General features: G+C 48.0%; 1 protein-coding gene across 8 annotated transcripts in view; it reads left to right on the forward strand.

Annotated features, from left to right (window-relative positions):
- RALGDS (ral guanine nucleotide dissociation stimulator) overlaps positions 1–22,812 on the forward strand; it is a 129,925-nt gene that overhangs the window by 62,027 nt on the left and 45,086 nt on the right. Inside the window, exon 1 of one of the 8 annotated variants that reach the window (XM_077284658.1) lies at positions 1,789–1,926. The exons of 5 other annotated variants lie outside the window; for them this stretch is intronic. In XM_077284658.1, coding sequence (XP_077140773.1) covers positions 1,807–1,926 — 120 coding nt within the window. In that variant the 5' untranslated portion in view covers positions 1,789–1,806. Of the gene's footprint in view, positions 1–1,788; positions 1,927–20,940; positions 21,060–22,812 lie in introns of those variants that run through there. 2 more of the 8 variants (XM_077284663.1, XM_077284667.1) reach the window with 2 other exon arrangements.

Raw genomic sequence — 22,812 nt, forward strand, 5'->3', positions numbered from 1 at the left:
TCTGCAGTATGATACACCATGTGTCTCAGGATCAGTAATGTAATGTATGTACACAATGACTGCACCAGCAGAATAGTGAGCGCAGCTCTGGAGTATAATACAGGATGTAACTCAGGATCAGTACAGGATCAGTAATGTAATGTATGTACACAGTGACTGCACCAGCAGAATAGTGAGTGCGGCTCTGGAGTATAATACAGGATGTAACTCAGGATCAGTACAGAAACAGTAATGTAATGTATGTACACAGTGACTGCACCAGCAGAATAGTGAGCACAGCTCTGGAGTATAATACAGGACGTAACTCAGGATCAGTACAGAATCAGTAATGTAATGTATGTAGACCGTGACTGCACCAGCAGAATAGTGAGCGCAGCTCTGGGTTATAATACAGGATGTAACTCAGGATCGGTGCAGGATAAGTACTGTAATGTATGTACACAGTGACTGCACCAGCAGAATAGTGAGTGCAGCTGTGGAGAATAATACAGGACGTAACTCAGGATAAGTACAGGATCAGTAAAGTAATGTATGTACACAGTGACTGCACCAGCAGAATAGTGAATGCCGATCTGGAGTTTAATACAGGATGTAACTCAGGATCAATAATGTAATGTATGTACACAGTGACTGCACCAGCAGAATAGTGCGTGCAGCTCTGGAGTATAATACAGGATGTAACTCAGTATCAGTACAGGATCAGTAATGTAATGTATGTACACAGTGACTGCACCAGCAGAATAGTGAGTGCAGCTCTGGGGTATAATACAGGATGTAACTTGGGATCAGTAATGTAATGTATGTACACAGTGACTGCAACAGCAGAATAGTGAGTGCAGCTCTGGGTTATACTACTGGATATAACATGGTATACATGCGTGAATACACAAGAATTGCATGGATTATATTACCATTTGACCCTGATATCGTAGACAGGTGGCAAGCTCTGGTCACAATACCTTGATGGTCTGTGGAGGGTATGGTGGTCTTCTGGCCGGGTGTGAGATTCTTCTGTGTAATGTACGTGTTGGGTGGTCTTTACCCAGTGGACAGCCAGTGTCCTGTGCTCTCCAGTTACAGATCTGGAACATGAGCACATTACATCCCAGCTGGTGGATGACACACCTTGGCAGCAGCGCTGGGCATTTAATGAAGGAGTTTCCTTCTTGGCAGAGAGCTATGGTCGTCCAGCTTCATGTGATGCAAGAATATGCTGCCGTTCAGACTTGTCAGCAGTAACGCTTCCTATCGATGTAGGTTAATGTTTCCTCCATGTTACCTAATACTTCTCACATTTGAATGCTTGTTACAGTCGTATCTGGTCTAGACTCAAGACTGATCTATAAGAATCACTGCAATCCTACATTGTGACAAATCATCAGCAGTGAGAGGTATCAGATCTGTGCAGGTTTTCTGCCTTACACCTTACTAGTAATACATCTATTCACTGGCAGCAAGCAGAGATCTTGGAAATTGATGAGGAATTGAAACACACAGTATATTGTAAAGTTGAATCTTATCCGCCCGACTCCTTCAGGTTCACCAGTGTTTGCTAACAACTTTTAATGAACCCTTTATAAAACATATTTCAAGAAATCCCCCCATTTCTTACTACTTGAGTCAGACCTTCTTTGACTCATTGGTCCTGGAGTACAGTGTGGCAGTGCCAGCAGCTAACCTGGCATTAGGTAGGCGTTCCTAACAGTAAGTAAATAACCCCAAGGAAGAAGATGACGGAGGAATTCCGAGTCCTGACAATCACAGTATTTGTTCTGTAGTGGAGCAGGTAGAAAGCAGCGCCCAGGTATGAACGCGCGACCTGCTCCTCCGGAGAAGCCCACGTCTCTGAGGAAAGACAACCTATACCTTAGCTACCTGGCCAAAGTCTTGGAGACCTTTTGCCTTCATGTCCCGGTACCAAGCATGGTAAGTTATGGCTGATTCCCTCATGTTATAGAGGATAGTGCCGACCTGCAGCGTAGAGCTGTTACACAGAGTGGAGGAGGGGGATCCACTAAGAAGCCAATCCTCAGTGGAAGTGTCAGAGATGTGCCTCATACCCAGGGACCAAGAGTGGTCGGAGATGTTTCCCCTGTGCAGCCTGAAGGGTTCGGAGACAACCAACCTGTGCGGCCTGGAGGGGGTGGAGACGTCCCCCCCCCTGTGCGGCCTGGAAGAGTTGGAGACCTACCCCCTGTGCGGCCTGGAGGGGTTGAATACCTCACCCTCTCCCCCGTACTGCCTGGAGGGGTTGGAGTCGTCCCTCCTGTGCGGCCTGGAGTGGTCAGAGACCTCTCCCTCCCCAGTACAGCCTTGAGGGGTTGGAGACATCCCCCTTGTGAGGCCTGGAGGGGTTTTAGACGTCACCCCTGTGTGGCCTGGAGGGGCTTTAGACGTCCCACCTGTGTTGTGGCCTGGAGGGGTTGTAGACATCCCCCCTGTGTGGCCTGGAGGGGTTGTAGACATCCCCCTTGTGCAGCCTGGAGGGGCCGGAGATGAACCCCCCCCCCCCCCCCCCCCCCGTGTGGCCTGGAGATGTCCCCTATGTGCGGCCTGGAGGAGTTGGAGATGTCCTTTCTGTGCTGCTGGAGGGGTTGGAGACACCCCCCGTGTGTGTCTTGGAGGGGTCAGAGATGTCCCCCTTGTATGGCCTGGAGGAGTTGGAGACGTCCCTCCTGTGCGGCCTGGAGTGGTCGGAGACCTCTCCCTTTCCCAGTACAGCCTTGAGGAGTTGGAGACACCCCCTTGTGAGGCCTGGAGGGGATGGAGACGTCGTCTCCCCTGTGTGGCCTGGAGGGGTTGGAGACGTCGTCTCCCCTGTGTGGCCTGGAGGGGTTGGAGACGTCATCTCCCCTGTGTTGCCCGGAGGGTTTGGAGACGTCCCCCCTGTGTGGCCTGGATGGGTTGGAGACATCCCCCCTGTGTGGCCTGGAGGGGTCGGAGACATCCCCCCTTTGCAGCCTGGAGAGGTTGGAAACGTCCCCCCATTGCAGCCTGGAGGGGTTGGAGATGTCCCCCCTGTGCGGTTTGGGGATGCCACCCCCCCCACCCCCCGTGCTGCCTGGAGGGGTTGGAGGCGTCCCCCCTGTGTGGCCTGGAGGGGATGGAGACATTCCCCCTGTGTGGTCTGGAAAGGTTGGAGACGTCCCCCCTATGCAGCCTGGAGGGTTTGGAGACCTCTCATTTGTGCGGCCTGGAGGGTTAGGAGACATCCCTCTGTGTGGCCTGGAGGGGTTGGAGACGTCCCCGCTGTGTGGCCTGGAGGGGTTGGAGACGTCCCCCCTATGCAGCCTGGAGGGTTTGGAGACCTCATTTGTGCGGCCTGGAGGGGTTGGAGACGTCCCCGCTGTGTGTTCTGGAGGGGTTGGAGACGTCCCCCCTGTGCGGCCTGGAGGGTTTGGAGATGTCCCCCCTGTGTGGCCTGGAGGGTTTGGAGACAATCCCCCCTGTGTGACCTGGATAGGTTGGAGACATCCCCCCCTGTGTGGCCTGGAGGGGTTGGAGACGTCCCCCCTGTGTGTTCTGGAGGGGTTTGGAGACGTCCCCCCTGTGTGGCCTGGAGGGTTTGGAGACGTCCCCCCTGTGTGGCCTGGAGGGTTTGGAGACGTCCCCCCTGTGTGGCCTGGAGGGGTTGGAGACGTCCCCCCTGTGTGGCCTGGAGGGGTTGGAAACGTCCCCCCTGTGTGGCCTAGAGGGGTTGGAGACATCCCTCCTGTGTGGCCAGTTTGAGGCATTTCATTCTGGTCAGTTGCCCATACCATGCCTGAAGAAAGTGACCCATCTGTGGAAAACACCCATGCTCCCCACAAATTACAATTGTGCACTGACTGCCTTGCGCAGACTTCACTGTGTCTTCACGCCGTCTCCTTGAGGTTTTAGTGGCTGCTTTAATTTCCTAATGCTCTGAGATTTTGGTTGGGATGGGGCGTCTGCAAAATGATTAGCAGTTTTTACATCCATGGATCATATGCAACAATTTCGCAAAAATGTAGGTGATGTGGCGGGGGTGGTGTATATAAAAATGGTGTAATGCACACATTGGATGAGGGCGTGACTACTTTTGCAATTGGCTTAATTAGCATCTGTAGGTTCAAAATGGATGACAAGTTTGTGAAAATCCTATCCGTGCCAATCTCACTCATCTCTATTCCATGGAAGCGATATTTCTTTTGAAATTGGTAATCTTTTACCCCTGACGTGTGAGGTATGTAAACTCGTGCGCCTCCTCTGGGAACGCAACATGTAATTTCTGGGAACCAAAGACCAGGGGAAAACAAGAGTGAATTAGCTGAGCCGGTTCATTCATGGCTGCCTGGTTCCTGGCAAGTCATGTGACCTCCTCTGTCCGGACGCTTCTGATGTATCAGCACTCCCTCCATTGTGCAATCCGGCCGCTTCTGATGTATCAGCACTCCCTCCATTGTGCAATCCGGCCGGTGGTTTTGTGGAGGAGACTCTGCACAACGTGATGTGATTCTATCTTTGTTTTTAGGAACTGGTGAAACCTCATTTTCTGCAAAGAACTGAGATTCCTGCTTAACCCTTTACTAACCGGGCCCAAAAGTAGATAGAAGTGGATGGGATTCCTTGATGTATATAAAGGAGCGGAGAATAATGTAACCTGTAGGGCTCCTGCTGCGCACCCCATCTCTACAGGAGAGAGGAACGTAGTGTTGGCCTTCACCTTCCATTGCCATCTGATGGTGGACCGCCATATTGGGCCAATCCATGGGGCAAGCAGCTTGGTCTGCACAATTCCGACTGAGCGCCCCCTTAACTTACATTCCCACAATGAACGTTTGGTGCTTTTTTGATGATGTAGATTTTATCCAGCATTTCTGCACCCATTAAGTATGATAGGATATCTGCAGTTTTTTCAAAAATATGCACCATCGCAAACTCACCAAAAACTCATTGTGGCAATGTAGCCGAACACGTGAACCAAGCGGATGTGGTGTTAATAGGCAGAGAGGAATAAGCGGCTGTCAGTCACCTTTGGCGCTAGCTTATCTCCCTTAGGGGTCGAGCAATTCTTTGGTGGTCAGTGGTCTAAGCTCGACGGTCAGTCGTCTACCCTCTGTAGTTCAGCCATTATTTGATGGTCACTCATCTCCCCTTGACGGTTGGGCCATTCTTTGGTGGTCCGTCGACTCCTCTCAGCAGTTGGGCCATTCTTTGGTGGTCCATCGACTCCTCTCGGCTGTCAGGCCATTCTTTGATGGTCAGAGGTCTCTCCTTGAGGTGAGTGTATTCACAACAGTAAGGCCGGCCTCACACTGGCGAGTTTTACGGACATATGAGCGCATAAACTACGTCCGTAAAATACGCATAACACACGGCCCAATGATTCCCTATGTCCCAGCTCCTATCAGCCATATTTTACTGATCCGTATTATACGGTCCTGTACGGCCGTACAAAATCGCAGCATGCTGCGTTTGTCACCGTATTGGGCAAAAAAATCGCCAATGAAAGTCTATGGGGGAGAGAAAAATACGGATTACACACGGACCAGCAGTGTGACCTGCGAGAAATACGCACCGGTGTTAGAGAGAAAAGCCGGTAATTCAATTGCCGGCTTTTCATTTATCCTTCCCAAACCCGACAAGATATGAGACATGGTTTACATACAGTAAACCATCTCCCATCCCTTTTTTTTTTGCATATTCCACACTACTAATGTTAGTAGTGTGTATGTGCAACATTTTGGCACTGTAGCTGCTAAAATAAAGGGTTAAATGGAGGAAATAATTGGCGTGGGCTCCCGCGCAATTTTCTCCGCCAGAGTGGTAAAGCCAGTGACTGAGGGCAGATATTAATAGCCTAGAGAGGGTCCATGGTTATTGGCCCCCCTGGCTACAAACATCTGCCCCCAGCCACCCCTGAAAAGGCACATCTGGAAGATGCACCTATTGTGGCACTTGGCCACTCTCTTCCCACTCCCGTGTAGCGGTGGGATATGGGGTAATGAAGGGTTAATGTCACCTTGCTATTGTAAGGTGACATTAAGCCAGATTAATAATGGAGAGGCGTCAATTATGACACCTATCCATTATTAATCCAATAGTACGAAATGGTTAATAAAACACACACACATTATTACAAGGTCCTTTAATGAAATAAACACACAGGTTGTTGTAATATTTTATTATTCTCTTAATCCAGCTGAAGACCCTCGTTCTGTGAAAAAGTAAAAATAACAAATCAACAATATCTCATACCTTCCGATGATCAGTCACGTCCCACGAAGTAAATCCATCTGAAGGGGTTAAATCATTTTACAGCCAGGAGCTGTGCTAATGCACTCGCTCCTGCCTGTAAAACCCCGGGTACTGAATGGAAAGCAGGGTGATCTGTAGTTACCTTGAGTTGCGGTGATGCGCCCTCTGCTGGATGTCCTCATGAACTGGAGCCTTGGAAAAGTTCCCACGCTCGAATTCATATGAGGACATCCAGCAGAGGGCGCATCACCGCGACTCAAGGTAACTACAGGTCACCCTGCTTTCCATTCAGTACCCGGGGTTTTACAGACAGGAGCAAGTGTTTTAGCACAGCTCCTGGCTGTAAAATGATTTAACCCCTTCAGATGGATTTACATCGTGGGACATAACGACGGAAGGTATGGAATATTGTTGTTTGTTTTTTTAACTTTGTTTCAGGACGATGGTCTTCAGGTGGATTAAGAGTCTAATAAAATATTACAACAACATGTGTCTTTATTTCATTAAAATACTTGTACACAATGTGTGTGTTTTATTAACCATTTAGTACTATTGGATTAATAATGGATAGGTGTCATAATTGACGCCTCTCCATTATTAATCTGGCTTAATGTCACCTTACAATAGCAAGGCGACATTAACCCTTCATTACCCCATATCCCACCGCTACATGGGAGTGGGAAGAGAGTGGCCAAGTGCCAGAATAGGCGCATCTTCCAGATGTGCCTTTTCTGGGACGGCTGGGGGCAGATGTTTTTAGCCAGGGGGGGCCAATAACCATGGACCCTCTCTAGGCTATTAATATCTGTCCTCAGTCACTGGCTTTACCACTCTGGCGGAGAAAATTGCGTGGGAGCCCACGCCAATTTTTTCCGCGATTTAACCCTTTATTTTACAAGCTACAGCAGCCAAATTTTGCACATACACCCTACTAACATTAGTAGTGTGGAATATGCAAAAAAAGAGGGATGGGAGATGGTTTACTGTATGTAAACCATGTCTCACATCCTGTCGGGTTTGGGAAGGAGAAATGAAAAGCCGGCAATTGAATTACCGGCTTTTCACATATATCGCGCTGAATTAAATATAAATACAGAATATGTGTGTCTCAATGAGATATATATATATATATATATATATATATATATATATATATATATATATATATACACTGTATATATGTTTTAAAGAACATTTAAATCCATTAGATGTCGGTTTTGCAAGCCTGCGAGAAAATATTGCAGTACGGATGCCATACGGATTACATACGGAGGATGCCATGCGCAAAATACGCTGACACACCCTGCCTACGGATGACATACGGATCACTATTTTAGGGACTTTTCTGCGTATTACGGCCGTAAAAAACGGACCGTATTTACATACGCTGAGTGTGAGGCCGGCCTAAGAGAGGAATAAGTAAAACCTTGGCTGCAGCTTATCTTTCTTAAGAACAGAGGATCAGGCATGTTAATCTCCAGCATGCCCGCCCCTTCTTTTCCATGATGTCGTCTTTCTGGGTACATATGACATCAGAGGAAACCGTTGGATTGCGCCCGTACACATCAGATTGTTGCCCCATCCTGTAGTAATCGGTGAGCTCGGTGAGTGATGGTGTGGTTGGGGGTGTGTGACCTCCTCATGTGGTAGCTGATGGGGTGCAGACATTACTCACACGTGGGTCTTTTTCCCACATAGGAACAATATATGATGGTTCAGGACCCTCGTTCATATATTGCACCAAGCCCCAGAAGCTCCGCACTGCAGCCCTGGCCTGATGGCATTTTGGTGGGATCTCCATGACACACTTTACCTACTGTAGCTGTTCTAAGCCCCCCATAGATGTCAGACATGAGGGAGCTGAATTTTTCATTTGAGACCAAGCTAAATTGATTAAAGTTCACATTTTCCTTATATCCGCATTAGGGTACTGTCCGGGGAGCGCTCGATGAGTAACTTTAGGTCTGGGCCCGGGGTTACGTGGGGTCGGCCTCAGTTCCTTGTTTTCCTGCGGTTTTGCTGACATGGGCTGCAGGTTTCATTCTTCTGGGCAATGTCCTAGTGATGAGTTGCTTTATTGGGAATGTTGGCTCAGCGATTTATACGGTAGCGTCACATGTCAGTTCCGATTTACATGAACCCAGTGGAATAACAATGTTTCCTACGAATACCCATATAGAAAGTCAGCGTGCCTTATGTTTGAGGGATTCTAGTTGGAAAGTTTACTGTAGGTGCAGCGACTAAGAAGGTGCAGCCATTGCTCAGACCCGCGCTGGTGGCCGGAGGGGCCGCTCCTCGCTCTCCGTTTATCGTCAGGTCGGGGAAGAGCCAGGAATTTCTGCTTTATAATTGTGGGCTAAAATGGACGTGGGTCCTCCACACCCTGACAAGCTAGGTATACCTTCCAACCGTATTTTTTATTGCTCCATTGCATCTACAATGAAAACAGAAGCAATTATGCAACTGGTTTCCATTAAATATGTCCTACCGTTTTGTGTATGCAGTGCCCACGCAGACTGTAACAACTCTGCTGGCATCACTGCATGGCCTCCCATCCCCCACCTGCATTACATTAAAACTCACTTCTCTGGGCCTTGTTGTGACTTCTCTCTGCTGCCAGATCCATGCTGTGTGCCTCATGTCTGCTGTTTGCTCTGTGCATGCTCTGTCTGTGTGCATAGGGGGGCGGCGCCGGCAACTCCTGTTTCTTATTGAGACTGTGTGCACCTTGCTAAGGTGTCCCAGGTCAATCGCCATGAGGCTTCCTGTATTTAAGACATCCCCACCCATTGGTGGGGGCCTGTGCAACTTACTCCCTCAGTCAGTTCTTAGCTGCAGAGGTGCCAGGCCCTGTCTCTGTTAATCTTGTGTCCGCCACCCAGGGGGGCGTTGTACCCTGGTCTGTTTCCTGTGTAGCCACCCAGCGGGGCTTTGTACCCTGGCCTATGTCCGCAACCCAGGGGGCGTCGTACCCTGGCTTGTGTCCATGTCTCTGTGCCTTGTCTCGTTCCTGACTCTGTCTTAGTCTAGTCCCGTTCCTGTGTCCGTTTATATCCCTGTCTTGGTTTGCTTTTTCTGCTGTGCGTACTCTGTGTCTTGCTTTGCTCTGCTCTGCCTCTGTCTTGCTTTGCTCTGCTCTCGGCTCTGCTCTTTGCGACCTTGCTTTGCTCCTTGCTCTGCATTGTGACCTTGCTCTGCACTCTGTGGTTTTGCTCTCGGCTCTGCACTCTGTGTCTTTCTCTGCACTCTGACTTTGCTCTGCTCTCAGCTCTGCACTCTGTGGCTTTGCTCTCAGCTCTGCTCTCTGTAGCTTTGCTCTGCACTTTGCTCTGTACTCTGACATTGCTCTGCACTCTGTGGCCCTGCTCTGCGGCTCCGCTCAGCTCTCGCTCTGCGGCTCCGCTTCTTGTGGTTCTACTTTTCTCCGCTTCTTGCGGTTCTACCTGGCTCCGCTCCTTGCGGTTCTACTTCTCCTGCTCTTGGCTCCGCCTGCTGCGTTTCTGCACTTGGCTCCAGCTCTTGGCCCCGCCTCCTGCGTTTCTGCACTTGGCTCCGCCTCCTGCGTTTCTGCTCTTGGCTCCGCCTCCTGCTCTTGGCTCCGCCTCCTGTGTTTCTGTTCCTGGCTCTAGCTCCTGTGCTTTCGCTCTGCATCCGCTCTTGCGGTCTTTCTCTTCCTATTATTTAGTCCTCCTGTCTGAACAGGTTCTTACCTGTTTTACATACCTGCCTGCAGACCGGTCCCTACCAGTTCTTCCAGTGTACCAGTCTTGTCCTCCTGTCCTTCCAGAGAGCCAGCCGTACCTACCTGCCTACCAGAGAGCCAGCCGTGACCGCCTGCCTGCCAGTGTCTCTGTTGTACCCGTCTGCCTGCCTGTGTCCCAGCCGTTCCCGCCTGTCTGCCAGAGTGCCAGCCGTGCCCGCTCGCCCGTCTGTGTTCCATTCCCCGGTGGGATCAGCAGCCACAGTCAGACTCCACCCTGGAGTGGTACCTGGTAGCTTCCTATTGCACAAGTCTGACCTCACCATCAGAGGCTCCAGCGAACACCTAGGAAGCTACTTAGTTACGCCCCTTCCAGAGAAGTTTGGTCTGTGGTCCAGTGGGGCCACGCCCGCGCCAACCAGTCTGGGCGCGAGCGTGACACAGACCTAAGCTTCTCCGTAGTAACAGTAGCCTGATCCTGCAGTCACAATTACCTCCACTTGTCCCCTGACTTACAGGTTGGGGACTGAGAGATATATATAGGACTGAAAGACCAGGATTTTTTGTTGCGCAGTTACATGGAAATGCTTAAGTCTGCATCTCAGCTGCATACACAAAACGGAAGGACATTTTTCATAAAGACTGTGTAAAATTTGTATTTTTTTTATTTTTTCATTTCCGATGCAGACTACAAATAGCGTTTCATGACCTGTGGTAAAGCAATCCGCATGGTCCAGCCCTAGGTGCAGGCATCCTGGAAGGTCTGTCTATAGGCGGCGTCTGAGATTGCATTGCATTTATCAGAATGGCATCAGGATGAACTGCAGTACCAGAATATGCCCTTTTGGCAGGAGTGGTGCTGTTTTTTCAGGGTTCTTTTTTTTTTTTTTTTTAAACGTATAAAATTTCCTAATTTTTGGCACACCCCCTGAAAAGTAACACCTTTACCATTACCTTTCCATAGACTGTGCATGTTATCTCTGGTGTCTAGGCGAGGACATTAGATCGTCAGCTCCTCTGTGGCAGGGCTTGTGCTCTGTATGTCATTGTGGCAGAGATTCACGCTGTTTTCAGAATGTGCAAATATTGTCTCTAATACAGGTGACGGCTCATTGTCCCAGATTCACGCATGATTTCCCTTTCCAGGAAAGACCTAGGGTCATGGTAGACGATCCTTCCTGAAGGCTTTTACTGACAGATCTGTTTTCTTCCATCGTTACTGGACTCGACTCATTCTATAGGGACCAGATAACAGCGAGAGCAGCAGCTCGCCGGTCTGTGCCCAGCCTGCCAAGAATAAAGTCATCCCTTCTGGGAAGACTACCGGAAATGATTCTAGCATCAGGACGCTGGTTTGTGTTAGCAGCAGATATCTATTAGGCATGGGATATCTCGGGCCTGGATCTTTCTGAAATGGTGTCACGGGCAGAGCTGTAAATTGCAGGCAGCTGCTGTCTGGAGAGCAATCTGAGGAGATTTACTACAGTATTAGTACCAAGTTCAGGTTCCTAGGGGGCGGAGCATAAGAGAAGGCCTGTTGTGCCCCGCCCCTGAGGTCCTGCAGTCAGTATAACACACTGTAGACATCCTTCCTTACCATCATCCTATTGGGAAAAAAACATGAACTCTCTTCTGATCTGAGCAAATAATGTTGTGGTACAGACCGGAGGCATAGCTTATTGCCTGCAGCCATCAGTAAATGGTGTTCATTTTATACCTAAACACTAGATGGGTGATATATGGATTGCAGGGACCCCAGTGATCACCAGAAGGGAAGACCCTGCCCTTGTTTCCACCTGGCCTGCAAGACTATAGCTAGTCAGAACAGCCAGGAGGTGATAGAATAGGGCAGCAGTTGAGCTTATGCTCTGTCGTCCCCCTGAACCGCAAGATCGCAGTCAGAAGGAGCGGCAGTCAAAACGTGGTCCTCCATAACCCCCTCCCCCGACCACCAGATCCCAGCCAGGAGGAGTTAAGGCCCCATACACATTAAACTTATGTCGGCTGATCCCGCAGAATGTTTAGCCAACAATTGTGTATGGGGGCTTTATCATGGAGTAGCCGTATCCCCCAGTCCCCTCCACAGCCAGGAGCCTGTAAATGGAGCTGATGGGCGCATGCTCGACCACCTCTGCATTGGAACCCCTGATCCCATAGATCCATCTCCCAGACCTCGCCTGATCCCATTGTTGTGCCTGAGATAAGCGGCACGTCTTCGGTAAACTTTAGTTCAGAGATGTTTGCGGCAGTGAGTCCGGATCCGTCAGCTGGTCAGTACTCCTTGTACGCGTCGTATCGATGGTGATCATCATTGTGTATTAATAGTCAGACCGGTACATCCAAGGACTATCTGCAGCCGAGGCGGCTTCTTCCCGGCAGTGAGGCACGAGCCATGAAAGTGATGGCAGATCTGTGCTCATTGGCATTCTTGTCAGGACTCATCACTATGCCATGCAGGGCTGCTAGCAGCACGGCGGGGGGCTCACTTACAGGGGGTGATGTCATCCATCCCCAATTGGCAGAACTTAGTAACGTGCCTAATGAAGAAGAAAGGGCTGTGTGCTACAGTCCAAAGCAGGGCTTGTGGGTCCTCATGGAAGTGACTGGGCTAGCCCAGTTTATGTAACTTATTCATACCGGAGTACCCTTTAAGCTTAATTTATCACCTGTCTACAGGACTTTTAAAATGGTAAGATCCCTGATGATCGCCAGAATGGTCCCCAATTGACTGTAGTGGTGGTCGAGCATGCACACCTCTGCTACTTTCCTTCTCCATTGGGAGCGCTGTACTTGACAATCTCTGGTAGTCTCATAGAGAATAAATGGGGCGAAGGTGCCCATGTTCGTGTGCCCCTCCATTCTGGTGATCAGTGGTTGGATCCCATCCCCTGGTCTACAAGTTATCTCCTATTCTGTGGTCAGGAGGTAACTTCTTAGGCCAGCGTCACACTGGCGTTTTAAACGGCCGAGTGCAATGCGATAAAAAATCGCATTGCACTCGGACTAATGTTAAGCTATGGGGCAGCTCCCAGCAGCCGACTTTTTGTCGGACGTTTTCTTCGGTCCAGCATGCTGCGATTGTCTCGGACCGAGGGAAACTCTCGGCTCACTCGCACCCATATAAGCCTATGGGTGCGAGTGAGACAGCGCACACCACTCGGATATCATCCGAGTGCTGTGCGTTATAAGCGGACCCCAGCAATGGAGGAGATGGAGAAATTCATTTCTCCGCCTCCTCCGCAGCTGTGCTCCGATCCTCCCTGTGCAAGAGAATCGGAGCACAGACGCATGACACTCGGCTCCTGCTCTGCTGCGAGCAGGAGCCGAGTGTCATTAGCACATCGCATCCGATGATATCGCATCGGATGCAATACGCCAGTGTGACGCCGGCCTAACTGAAATACCCCTGCAATTACAATATAAAAAAATCAGTAGCGTTCTAATATACATCAGCCCTGATTCATCACTTGCAGGGTTTTTTTTGTAAAATTCTTTGCATTATTTGTGTCCTATTCGTTGCCATTCCTTTTGCGCCAAATTTTTCAAACACTAATTTCATTCATTTTTACGTAAAACTAAATATGCTCTTTATTTTTTACTTTTAAACCTTTTATTTTACGCCGCCTTTTTTTCGAACAGTAAAAAAAAGTCCCGTATTCTGTTAAAACCTTGTTTGTCCCTCTAGCATTGCGGACGTAGGAAAAAAATCACTCCTATAAAGACTAGAGGACGTTTTGGGCAAAAATTTAACAAAGGTTTAGATAGTTGCTGGTAATGAATCTGCCAAAAATATCCGTATTACAAAAAAAAACAACAAAAAACAAGCTCAAAATGGTGAACAGAAAAAAAAGCCCAGACGGATAAGTACTAAATAGACTTTAAAATAGGCGCAAAACAAAAAACGTCATTAAAGTGGGAAAAACTAGATTAAAAATCGGCGGAGATCTCTGCTTGATGTCAGAGAATGGGAAAGTCGGTGAGATGCTAAAGATGTCTTCTCGGCCTAAGGTTCGGTTCACATTGGCGTTATGAGTTCCGTTTTTCCAGGAACTAGGATGGATATGATGAACCCGTTATCAGTTAGGAAGTCCCTCCACTATTAGGAAGTGCAGGATGCGATCCCAGTTTTTCCTTTTTTTATTATTATTCTGCGCTCTTACGTAGTTTCCAGTTCACACTTCTCGCCATGTTTGGGTGGGTACTCTCTGCCCGAGACTTTCACCGAATAGCTGATCACAGCACTCTGGGCTAAATATAATAGGAGTCATTCCCCGAGTTATGACCCAACGCGTTCCTGTTGTTGTTCACATTTTCTTGCAATCTCTCGTCATGGCCTCCGACCCAGCGTGATCCTCTGCCGTCAGCGACACAATCATCATCAGCTAAATGCGAAATTCAATTAGACTGGTCAAACCCATGACATGAAGAAAATAACTTGTTGACAAGGAGAAAACAAAAGATATTCACAACCCTCTAGTATACCACAAATAAGACCGCATTCATGTCCTCCAAATGTCAGATCTGTGTGCTTGGTGCATATCAAAAAGTACTACATATGTACACAGTACTATAGTGGTTATATTCTTGTACATAGGAGCAATATTTTAGTAGTTTTATTCTTGCACCTAGGGGCAGTATTATAGTAGCTGTATTTTGCACCATCCTTCTTCCCCTTGACTTGGACCATTTTCCCTGTACCTGCTGCCAAAAAACATCCCCACAGCATGATGCTGCCACCACCATGTTTCACAGTGGGGGTGGTGTTCTTGGGGTGACGAGTTGTGGTTGTTTGGCGCCAGACATAGTGTTTATCTTGGTGGCCAAAAAGTTCAATTTTGGTCCCATCTGACCGCAGCACCTTTCTCCATACATTTGGGGAGTCTCCCACATGTCCTTTGGCAAACTCAAAATGAGCCTTACAACTTTTGTGTGTAAGTAAAGGTTTTTTTCTGCCACTCTTCCATAAAGGCCACCTCTATGTAGTGTATGGCTTATCGTGGTCATATGGACAGATACTCCAGTCTCTGCTTGGGAACTCTGCAGCTCCTTCTGAGTTACCTTTGGTCTTGTACTGCCTCGCTGATTAATGCCCACCTTGCACGGGCTGAGAGTTTTGGTGGGCGTCCCTCCTTTGGTAGGTTTGTTGTGGTACCATGTTCTTTCCATTTTATAATGGATTTGATGGTGTTCCGAGGGATCAAATTGGGATTTCTTTTTATATCCCAACCCTCACTAGGACTTCTCAACAACTCTGTCCCTGACTTGTTTGGAGATCTCCTTGGTCTTCATAGTGTTTGGTTAGTGAGGCCTCTTGCTTAATACACTGCGTGCAGAATTATTAGGTAAGTTGTATTTTAGAGGATTGATTTTATTATTGATCAACAACTATGTTCTCAATCAACCCAAAAGACTCATAAATATCAAAGCTTAACATTTTTAGAAGTTGGAGTGGGTTTTTTTTTTATTTGGCTATCTTAGGAGGATATCTGATTGTGCAGGTAAACTCACTTGTTTATTTTCACCAAGTAAACCACTATAACTGCCAAAACTTAGAAATAAACATTTCTGACATGCAAAAACTAAACAAAAAAAAATTAGTGCCCAATATAGCCCCCTTTCTTTATGATGACACTCAGCAGCCTTCCATCCATAGATTCTGTCAGTTGCTTGATCGGTTTACCATCAACATTGCGTGCAGCAGCCACCACAGCCTCCCAGACACTGTTCCGAGAGGTGGACTGTTTTCCCTCCCTGTAGATCTCACATTTTATGAGGGACCACAGGTTCTCTATGGGGTTCAGATCAGGTGAACAAGGGGGCCATGTCATTATTTTTTCTTCTTTGAGACCTTTACTGGCCAGCCACGCTGTGGAGTAGTTGGAGGCATGTGATGGAGCATTGTCCTGCTTGAAAATCATGTTTTTCTTGAACGATACCGACTTCTTCCTGTACCACTGCTTGAAGAAGTTGTCTTCCAGAAACTGGCAGTAGGTCTGGGAGTTGAGCTTCACTCCATCCTCAACCCGAAAAGGTCCCACAAGTTCATCTTTGATAATACCAGCCCGTACCAGTACCCCACCTCCACCTTGCTGGCGTCTGAGTCGGAGTGGAGCTCTCTGCCCTTTACTGATCCAGCCTCTGGCCCATCCATCTGGCCCATCAAGAGTCACTCTCATTTCTTCAGTCCATAAAACCTTTGAAAAGTCAGTCTTAAGATATTTCTTGGCCCAGTCCTGACGTTTTATCGTATGTTTCTTGTTCAAAGGTGGTCGTTTTTCATCCTTCCTTACCTTTGCCATGTCCCTGAGTATCACACACCTTGTGCTTTTTGTTACTCCAGTAACGTTGCAGCTCTGAAATATGGCAAAACTGGTGGCAAATGGCATCTTGGCAGCTTCACGCTTGATTTTCCTCAATTCATGGGCAGTTATTTTGCACCTTTTTTGCCCAACACGCTTCTTGCGACCCTGTTGGCTTTTTGCCATGAAACGCTTGATTGTTCGGTGATCACTCTTCAAACATTTGGCAATTTCAAGACTGCTGCATCCCTCTGCAAGACATCTCACAATTTTGGACTTTTCAGAGCCCGTCAAATCTCTCTGCTGATCCATTTTGCCAAAGGAAAGGAAGTTGCCTAATAATTAAGCACACCTTATATAGGGTTTTGATGTAATTAGACAACACCCCCTCCTCATTACAGAGATGCACGTCACCTGATTTACTTAATTGGTAGTTGGCTCTCAAGCCTGAACAGCTTGGAGTAGGACAACATGTATAAAACGTATCATGTGATCAACATACAACTTGCCTAATAATTCTGCACGCAGTGTAATGTTGCAGCCTCTGTGGCCTTTCAGAAAAGGTAAAGTGTACATGTGACACTTAGGGGCTTCATAGCAAAAAGGGTGAATACACATGCACATGCCAATTTCTAGTTATTTGATCCCATAAATGTAATTTATGCCTACATTTTTCTCACTTCGCCAACTTAGACTATTCCGTGCTGATGCATCACACACATATCAGATTAGAAAAATATTTACACACAGGTTGTAATGTAACAAAATAGGTAAAAGGCCAAGGGGGCGTGAATACTTTCACAATCCACTGTATATTCCTGTACATAAGGGGCAGTATAGAAGTTATAGTCTTGTACTTTCTCGGACCCCTGTGAAGTTATGACATGTGAGTGGTAGTAGCCTGCTTTTCTGTGCAGGGTCTTATGATATGATGTATAGGCAGCACAGAAAAATGTTTCCTTTATAGAATCAGTTTTATACCACTGTACATTCCTTTTCTATCCTTACATAACAATGCAGAGCACATATATATATATATATATATATATATATATATATATATATATATATATATATATATATATATATATATATACATACACGGTATATATATATTTGTCTTTGTGGGGTAGTGCGGCCCTGGATTGGGGGACACTTGCCCTAGTGTCCATGTATTCTAGTCTTGTGTGACGCTTTCTGTCCTCAGATCTGTGATGAGACACAGTTGTCCTGAGTGATCGCTGTCAGGTTGTTATTTTTCTCTTTTTTGGATTGTTCTGGCAGCAGGGGAGGATAAAGCTTTGGATTGTCTGGTCGCAGGATGACTATACTGTTCATGTGCCAGGCTGTGGCCAACACAAAACAGGGCTGTATTGTTCTATCCTGTGCCCCCCCATCCCCCGCCCTGCCAGCAAAAACCAGAATCCGCAGCAAACATCCCAGCACAATGGTGGCTCCTGTGCCCACTGTCCTATGAACAATTGTGTACTCAGCGCTGCTCGGCCGAGAACTCTGTCACTTGTCATTTTCAGTTCTTGCAAAACTGCAACAATATGAAGTCTGTACGAAGCCCGAGCAGGTGCCACTCAGCAGAATCCATTGCTGGAAAACACACACACACACACACACACTTAGTAATGTCATGTATTGGATAGGCATGGCCGGCCTATGTACAGCTGACCTTGGGGGGATTTGGCCATAGGACCCCCATAATCAGTCTCTGACCACTGGCATTGCAGGTGCTCATAGATAGGGGTCTGCTTCCTGTTATCAGCCACATTGCAGGTGCTTGTGTTCTGTTCTCTCTTTTGCTCTGTTTTATTTCAATCTAGTGAGACACTAACAGAGCCAATGCATAGGGGAATATTGGCGGGGCAGGATGATTTTGGGGCACCAGTCAGATTTTTGGGGGGAGGAGGAGGGTGTGTTAACACTATAATCTGTTGACAGATGTTAGTTTAAAAAAAAAAAAAGGATTGGGCATGTTGGATTTTAACATGCTTTCTTTGCCAACTTGCCCGTTATTTTGCTGATGACACTTGAGGAAGGGACGGAGGGGTCTGGAAGAGGGCACAGTGGGCTCTGAAGGAGGGCGGAGAGGCGTCTAGAGGAGGGAGGGCACAGAGGAGTCTTAAGGGGGGACAGAGGGTTCTGAAGGAGGTCACGGGCGTCTGGAGGTGTGCACAGAGGGGGTCTGGAGGAGGGCACAGAGGGGTTGGGGGGAGGAGGGAACAGAGGGGTCTGGAGGAGGGGACAGAGGGGCTTGAGGAGGGCACAGATGGGGTCTGGGGGAGGGTAAAGGGGGCTCTGAAGGAGAGGTCTGGACGAGGGAGGGCACTGAGTGCTCTGAATGACAATAAGGATTCTGAAGGAGGGCACAGAGACATCTGGAGGAGGGAGGGCACAGAGAGGGGTCTTGAGGGGTCTGGAGAAGGGAGGGTACAGGGGGTTCTGAAGGATGGCACTGAGGAGTTTGGAGGTGGGCACATAGGGTTCTGGAGGAGGGCACTGAGGGGTCTAGAGGAGGGAGAGCACAGAGGGGTCTGGTGGGGGACAGGGTTCTAAAGGAGGGCATAAGGGGGTCTGGAGGAGGGGAAAGAGGGTTCTGAAGGAGGGGTCTGGAGGAGGGGACAGAATGGTCTGGAGGAGAAGACAGAGGGGTCTGGAGGAGGGCACAGTGGGTTTTGAAGGAGGGGTCTGGAGGAAACAGGAGTCTGGAGGAGGGGACAGACAGGTCTTGAGGAGTGGAAACGATTCTGGAAGAGGGGACAGAGGAGTATAGAGCAGAAAGAGTAGAGGAGTCTGTAGGAGGGGACAAATGGATCTGAAGGGGAGGGCACAGAGGGTTCTGGAGGGGGGTCTGGAGGAGGGCACAGAGAGTTCTGGAGGAGGGCACATAGGGGTCTGGAGGAGGGCACAGAGGGCTTTGGAGATGGGCACAGGGGGGGGGGGGTCTGGAATAGGGAGGCTGCCAGATATCTTGGCTGTAACATCACCTTAGCTGCAGGATCCCCCAGTTCGGTTTACTGCTCCCTGTTGTCAGCCGTATCCGACTAACCGAAGAGAATTATCTGTCCCCTTCTATCGCGACCCGGACAGTCTTCCTGATGGTTACTATATGTCAGTATTCTCACACATGCAGTATATTGTATACATGGTGCTATCATCCGGTCTTGTACTGTAACACTTTTGCTATGAACAAACCATTCACATGTCATGTGCGAGGAGAGAATGTGGCGGGAGTGATAAATGACACATTGTGACAGCTGCTCTGCGAGGACAGAAGGACAAGGGTGGAAGTGCCCCAGGAGCAGGCTCCAGCTCTGGTATCTCGCCCCCGAGCACCTCTGTAGTGCCTCACATTCCATTATATCCCCATTCATGCAGGACTTGAAGCCCGCACGTCCCTGTCCCCATAGTGCTACAGTGTGAAGCATGGAGGACGGACCAGCAGGAAGGTTTTATAGGCTTGTGTAGAGATGATTGCTCCGGACATATCCAGGGTCATCATTTAATGTACCACAATCCAGTTCTGTGGATGCGGCCTGCAGTGTAAAGAATGGAGGTTTTCATTTTGGTTGCCATGGTTCCATCTGGGTGACATATAGATGACTTTTGTGTTTCTTTCTTCCCAGTGTATGTGAGTGTTGCTGTCTGGTACAGATGAAGTTGTTTTTATGTAGACGTGACCTTGCATGTAACCAGTATGACAATCTCTATTCTTCTGATTTCAGAGAACCCGAACGACCCTGTGTAATAGACACAAGGTTACGTGTTTCTGTGGTTGGGTGAGATTAGATCTGTTTTCAGGGAATCGGCAAATTCTCTTCTGCCTGTACTCGATCCAATCATCTGCGATTTTTGGAAGTGTATGTCCCTTTAAGACGTCGCCCCCTAATGTGTACAGCCCGCTTTATTTGGCTTATGCTGGTGATACAGTTGGTGCATCTTTAGACACTTTTTGCCTTTGTAATACTTCTAATTTGGTGCCAGTGTTGGACCAAAATAATTTGTATAGTGCTGGTTGGGCCGTGGTTTGGGTTGTGATGCAAAATTAGATTACGCAAATCTTGCCAAAATTTCCCACGTTTTTTTTCACGGCACTTTAACAATAGCAAATCTGCAATCTTGGGAAAGTCTGTAAGAAAAGGCCGTGACCTCGATGATACAGACCGGCGCGTGTTCACTTTGCTTCCAGCAGGTGGCGCTGCAGAGCTCAGGTAGACTCAGTGACAGGTGTGTGTTTGGGTCATTATCAGAACATAACCCTGGTGGTGCAGAGGGATAGGGACTGCTCTGTGCAGGAAGACAAGCCCTCCTCATGGCTCATTGTAGAGTGCAGACTCTCTGGGGATCCGCACACATATCCCTCACCTGGTCCAACACATTGTACCTCCCAAGATTTGCTTCGTGGCACCATGACACAACAGTCTGATGTGTATGGGGGTGTCCTGACTTTCGTGAGAGCAAATGTGAGTGAGGAAAACTAGTAATGGGCAGGCATAATATCGGATTCCAATATGCCCACCCCTGGCAGCAGCTTTTCCCCACTGAGCACACATGCACGCCCCGCCAGGTCCAGCGTGCATGTATATAGGATTGTCGGAGGAACACTCCAGCAGTCGATAGGTTAAAGGAGAGTTACAGAGAATACCAAAGAGCGTGTTAAGTTTTTCTCTGGTTTTCCTTGCTCTGGCGTGGGTGTAGACCTCTCTCTGCCAAGGGGGACCTCCTCTCCTCGCAGGCAGCTGTGGAGGATCTGAGGGGGATTTGGGGCTGATCTCGCTGCAGAAAGGAGCAAAATCCTGGGGTCCGCTGGTGAAGATCAGCTTCTCATGAAGGCAAGGCCTGTGTGTCTTCTCCGTCACTATCTCTCAATGCAGGGTAGGGGACTGGGCCTGAGCTAGGGGTTCTGCTCCGCAGCTGCCGGAAGAATACTTGCATCTGCCTCTGTCACTCTGCAGAAGTTGGGGGGGGGGGGGGGGGCACTTACTTTTTCAAACAGTGCATGTAATTCGGTGGGTGATACAAAAAAACAAAATAGGTCTAGGATGTTTTCATAAATCAGGGGCCGAAATTAAAGCGTTGTCCCCAATGCTGCCATGGGTGGTCTCTTCCCTCTCTTTTCCGGTCCTCGAACTGGAGGCAATCCAGAATGGTGTAAAGGGCTTCTGTGGATTGATGAAGATGATTGACACTTGCATCTAATCTGCTTCAGTGTCCCCATGACAGCTCTGCCTGTCCAGTGCTGTGAAAATAATACTGTATTGCAAGAGCACATGACAGGAAGGGTTGTCATGGGGTCGCTGGAGCCAGAATAGGATATGTGACTTGAATTGGATCGTTTAGGACATAAGTCATCTCTCTTGGAGTGTTAGGGGGTGTTGGGGGTTCCTTTTATTCTGCACCCTTGAGTCTAGGCCAATCTTCAGGGGAGGAGCTGTTGGAGCCAGGGCCAGTTAAAGGTCCACACCACATGGGAAGCCCCCTTATGACTTTCTTCTGGGTCCTCCTTTTGTAGGGTACCCCCAGATTCAGTGCATGTAGATATTTATGTGCCCCAGACAAGAATCCGCATGTAATGGGTTTACCAGGATCTCCTGCCTGGAAGCACTGACAGGTGACATCCACCGCCCAAAAAACACTGCTTACTGGTGTATAGTGGTCTGCTGCAGGCTGGTATAACATAGGTATCCTCTTCTCTGTATATAATTATACATGTACAGCTGGTATAACCTGGGCACCTCCTGTAGATAATTATATATGAACAGCCTATATAACCTGGGTATGTCCTGTATATAATTATGTGTGTACGGCTGGTATAACCTGGGCATCTCCTGTATATAATTATATATGTACAGCTGATATAACCTGGGCATCTCCTGTATATAATTATATATGTACAGCTGGCATAACCCGGGCATCTCCTCTATATAATTATATATGTACAGCCGATATAACCTGGGTATGTCCTGTATATAATTATATGTGTACGGCTGGTATAACCTGGGCATCTCCTGTATAGAATTATATATGTACAGCTGATATAACCTTGGCATCTCCTGTATATAATTATACATGTAAAGCTGGTATAACCTGGGCATCTTCTGTATATAATGATATATGTACAGCTGGTAGAACCTGGGTATCTTCTGTATATAATTATATATGTACAGCTGGTATAACCTGGGTATCTTCTCTATATAATTATATATGTACAGCTGGTATAACCTGGGCATCTCCTGCATATAATTATATATGTACAGCTGGTATAACCTGAGTATCTTCTAAATATAATTATACATGTACAGCTGGTATAACCTTGGTATTCCCTGTATGTAGTTATACATGTACAGCTGGTATAACCTGGGTATCCCCTGTGTGTAGTTATACATGTACAGCTGGTATAACCTGGGTATCCCCTGTATGTAGTTATACATATACAGCTGGTATAACCTGGGTATCCCCTGTATGTAGTTATACATGTACAGCTGATATAACCTGGGTATCCCCTGTATGTAGTTATACATATACAGCTGGTATAACCTGGGTATCCCCTGTATGTAGTTATATATGTACAGCTGGCATAACCTG

Source organism: Ranitomeya variabilis, chromosome 2 (assembly GCF_051348905.1).
Source record: "Ranitomeya variabilis isolate aRanVar5 chromosome 2, aRanVar5.hap1, whole genome shotgun sequence".
NCBI lineage: Eukaryota > Metazoa > Chordata > Amphibia > Anura > Dendrobatidae > Ranitomeya > Ranitomeya variabilis.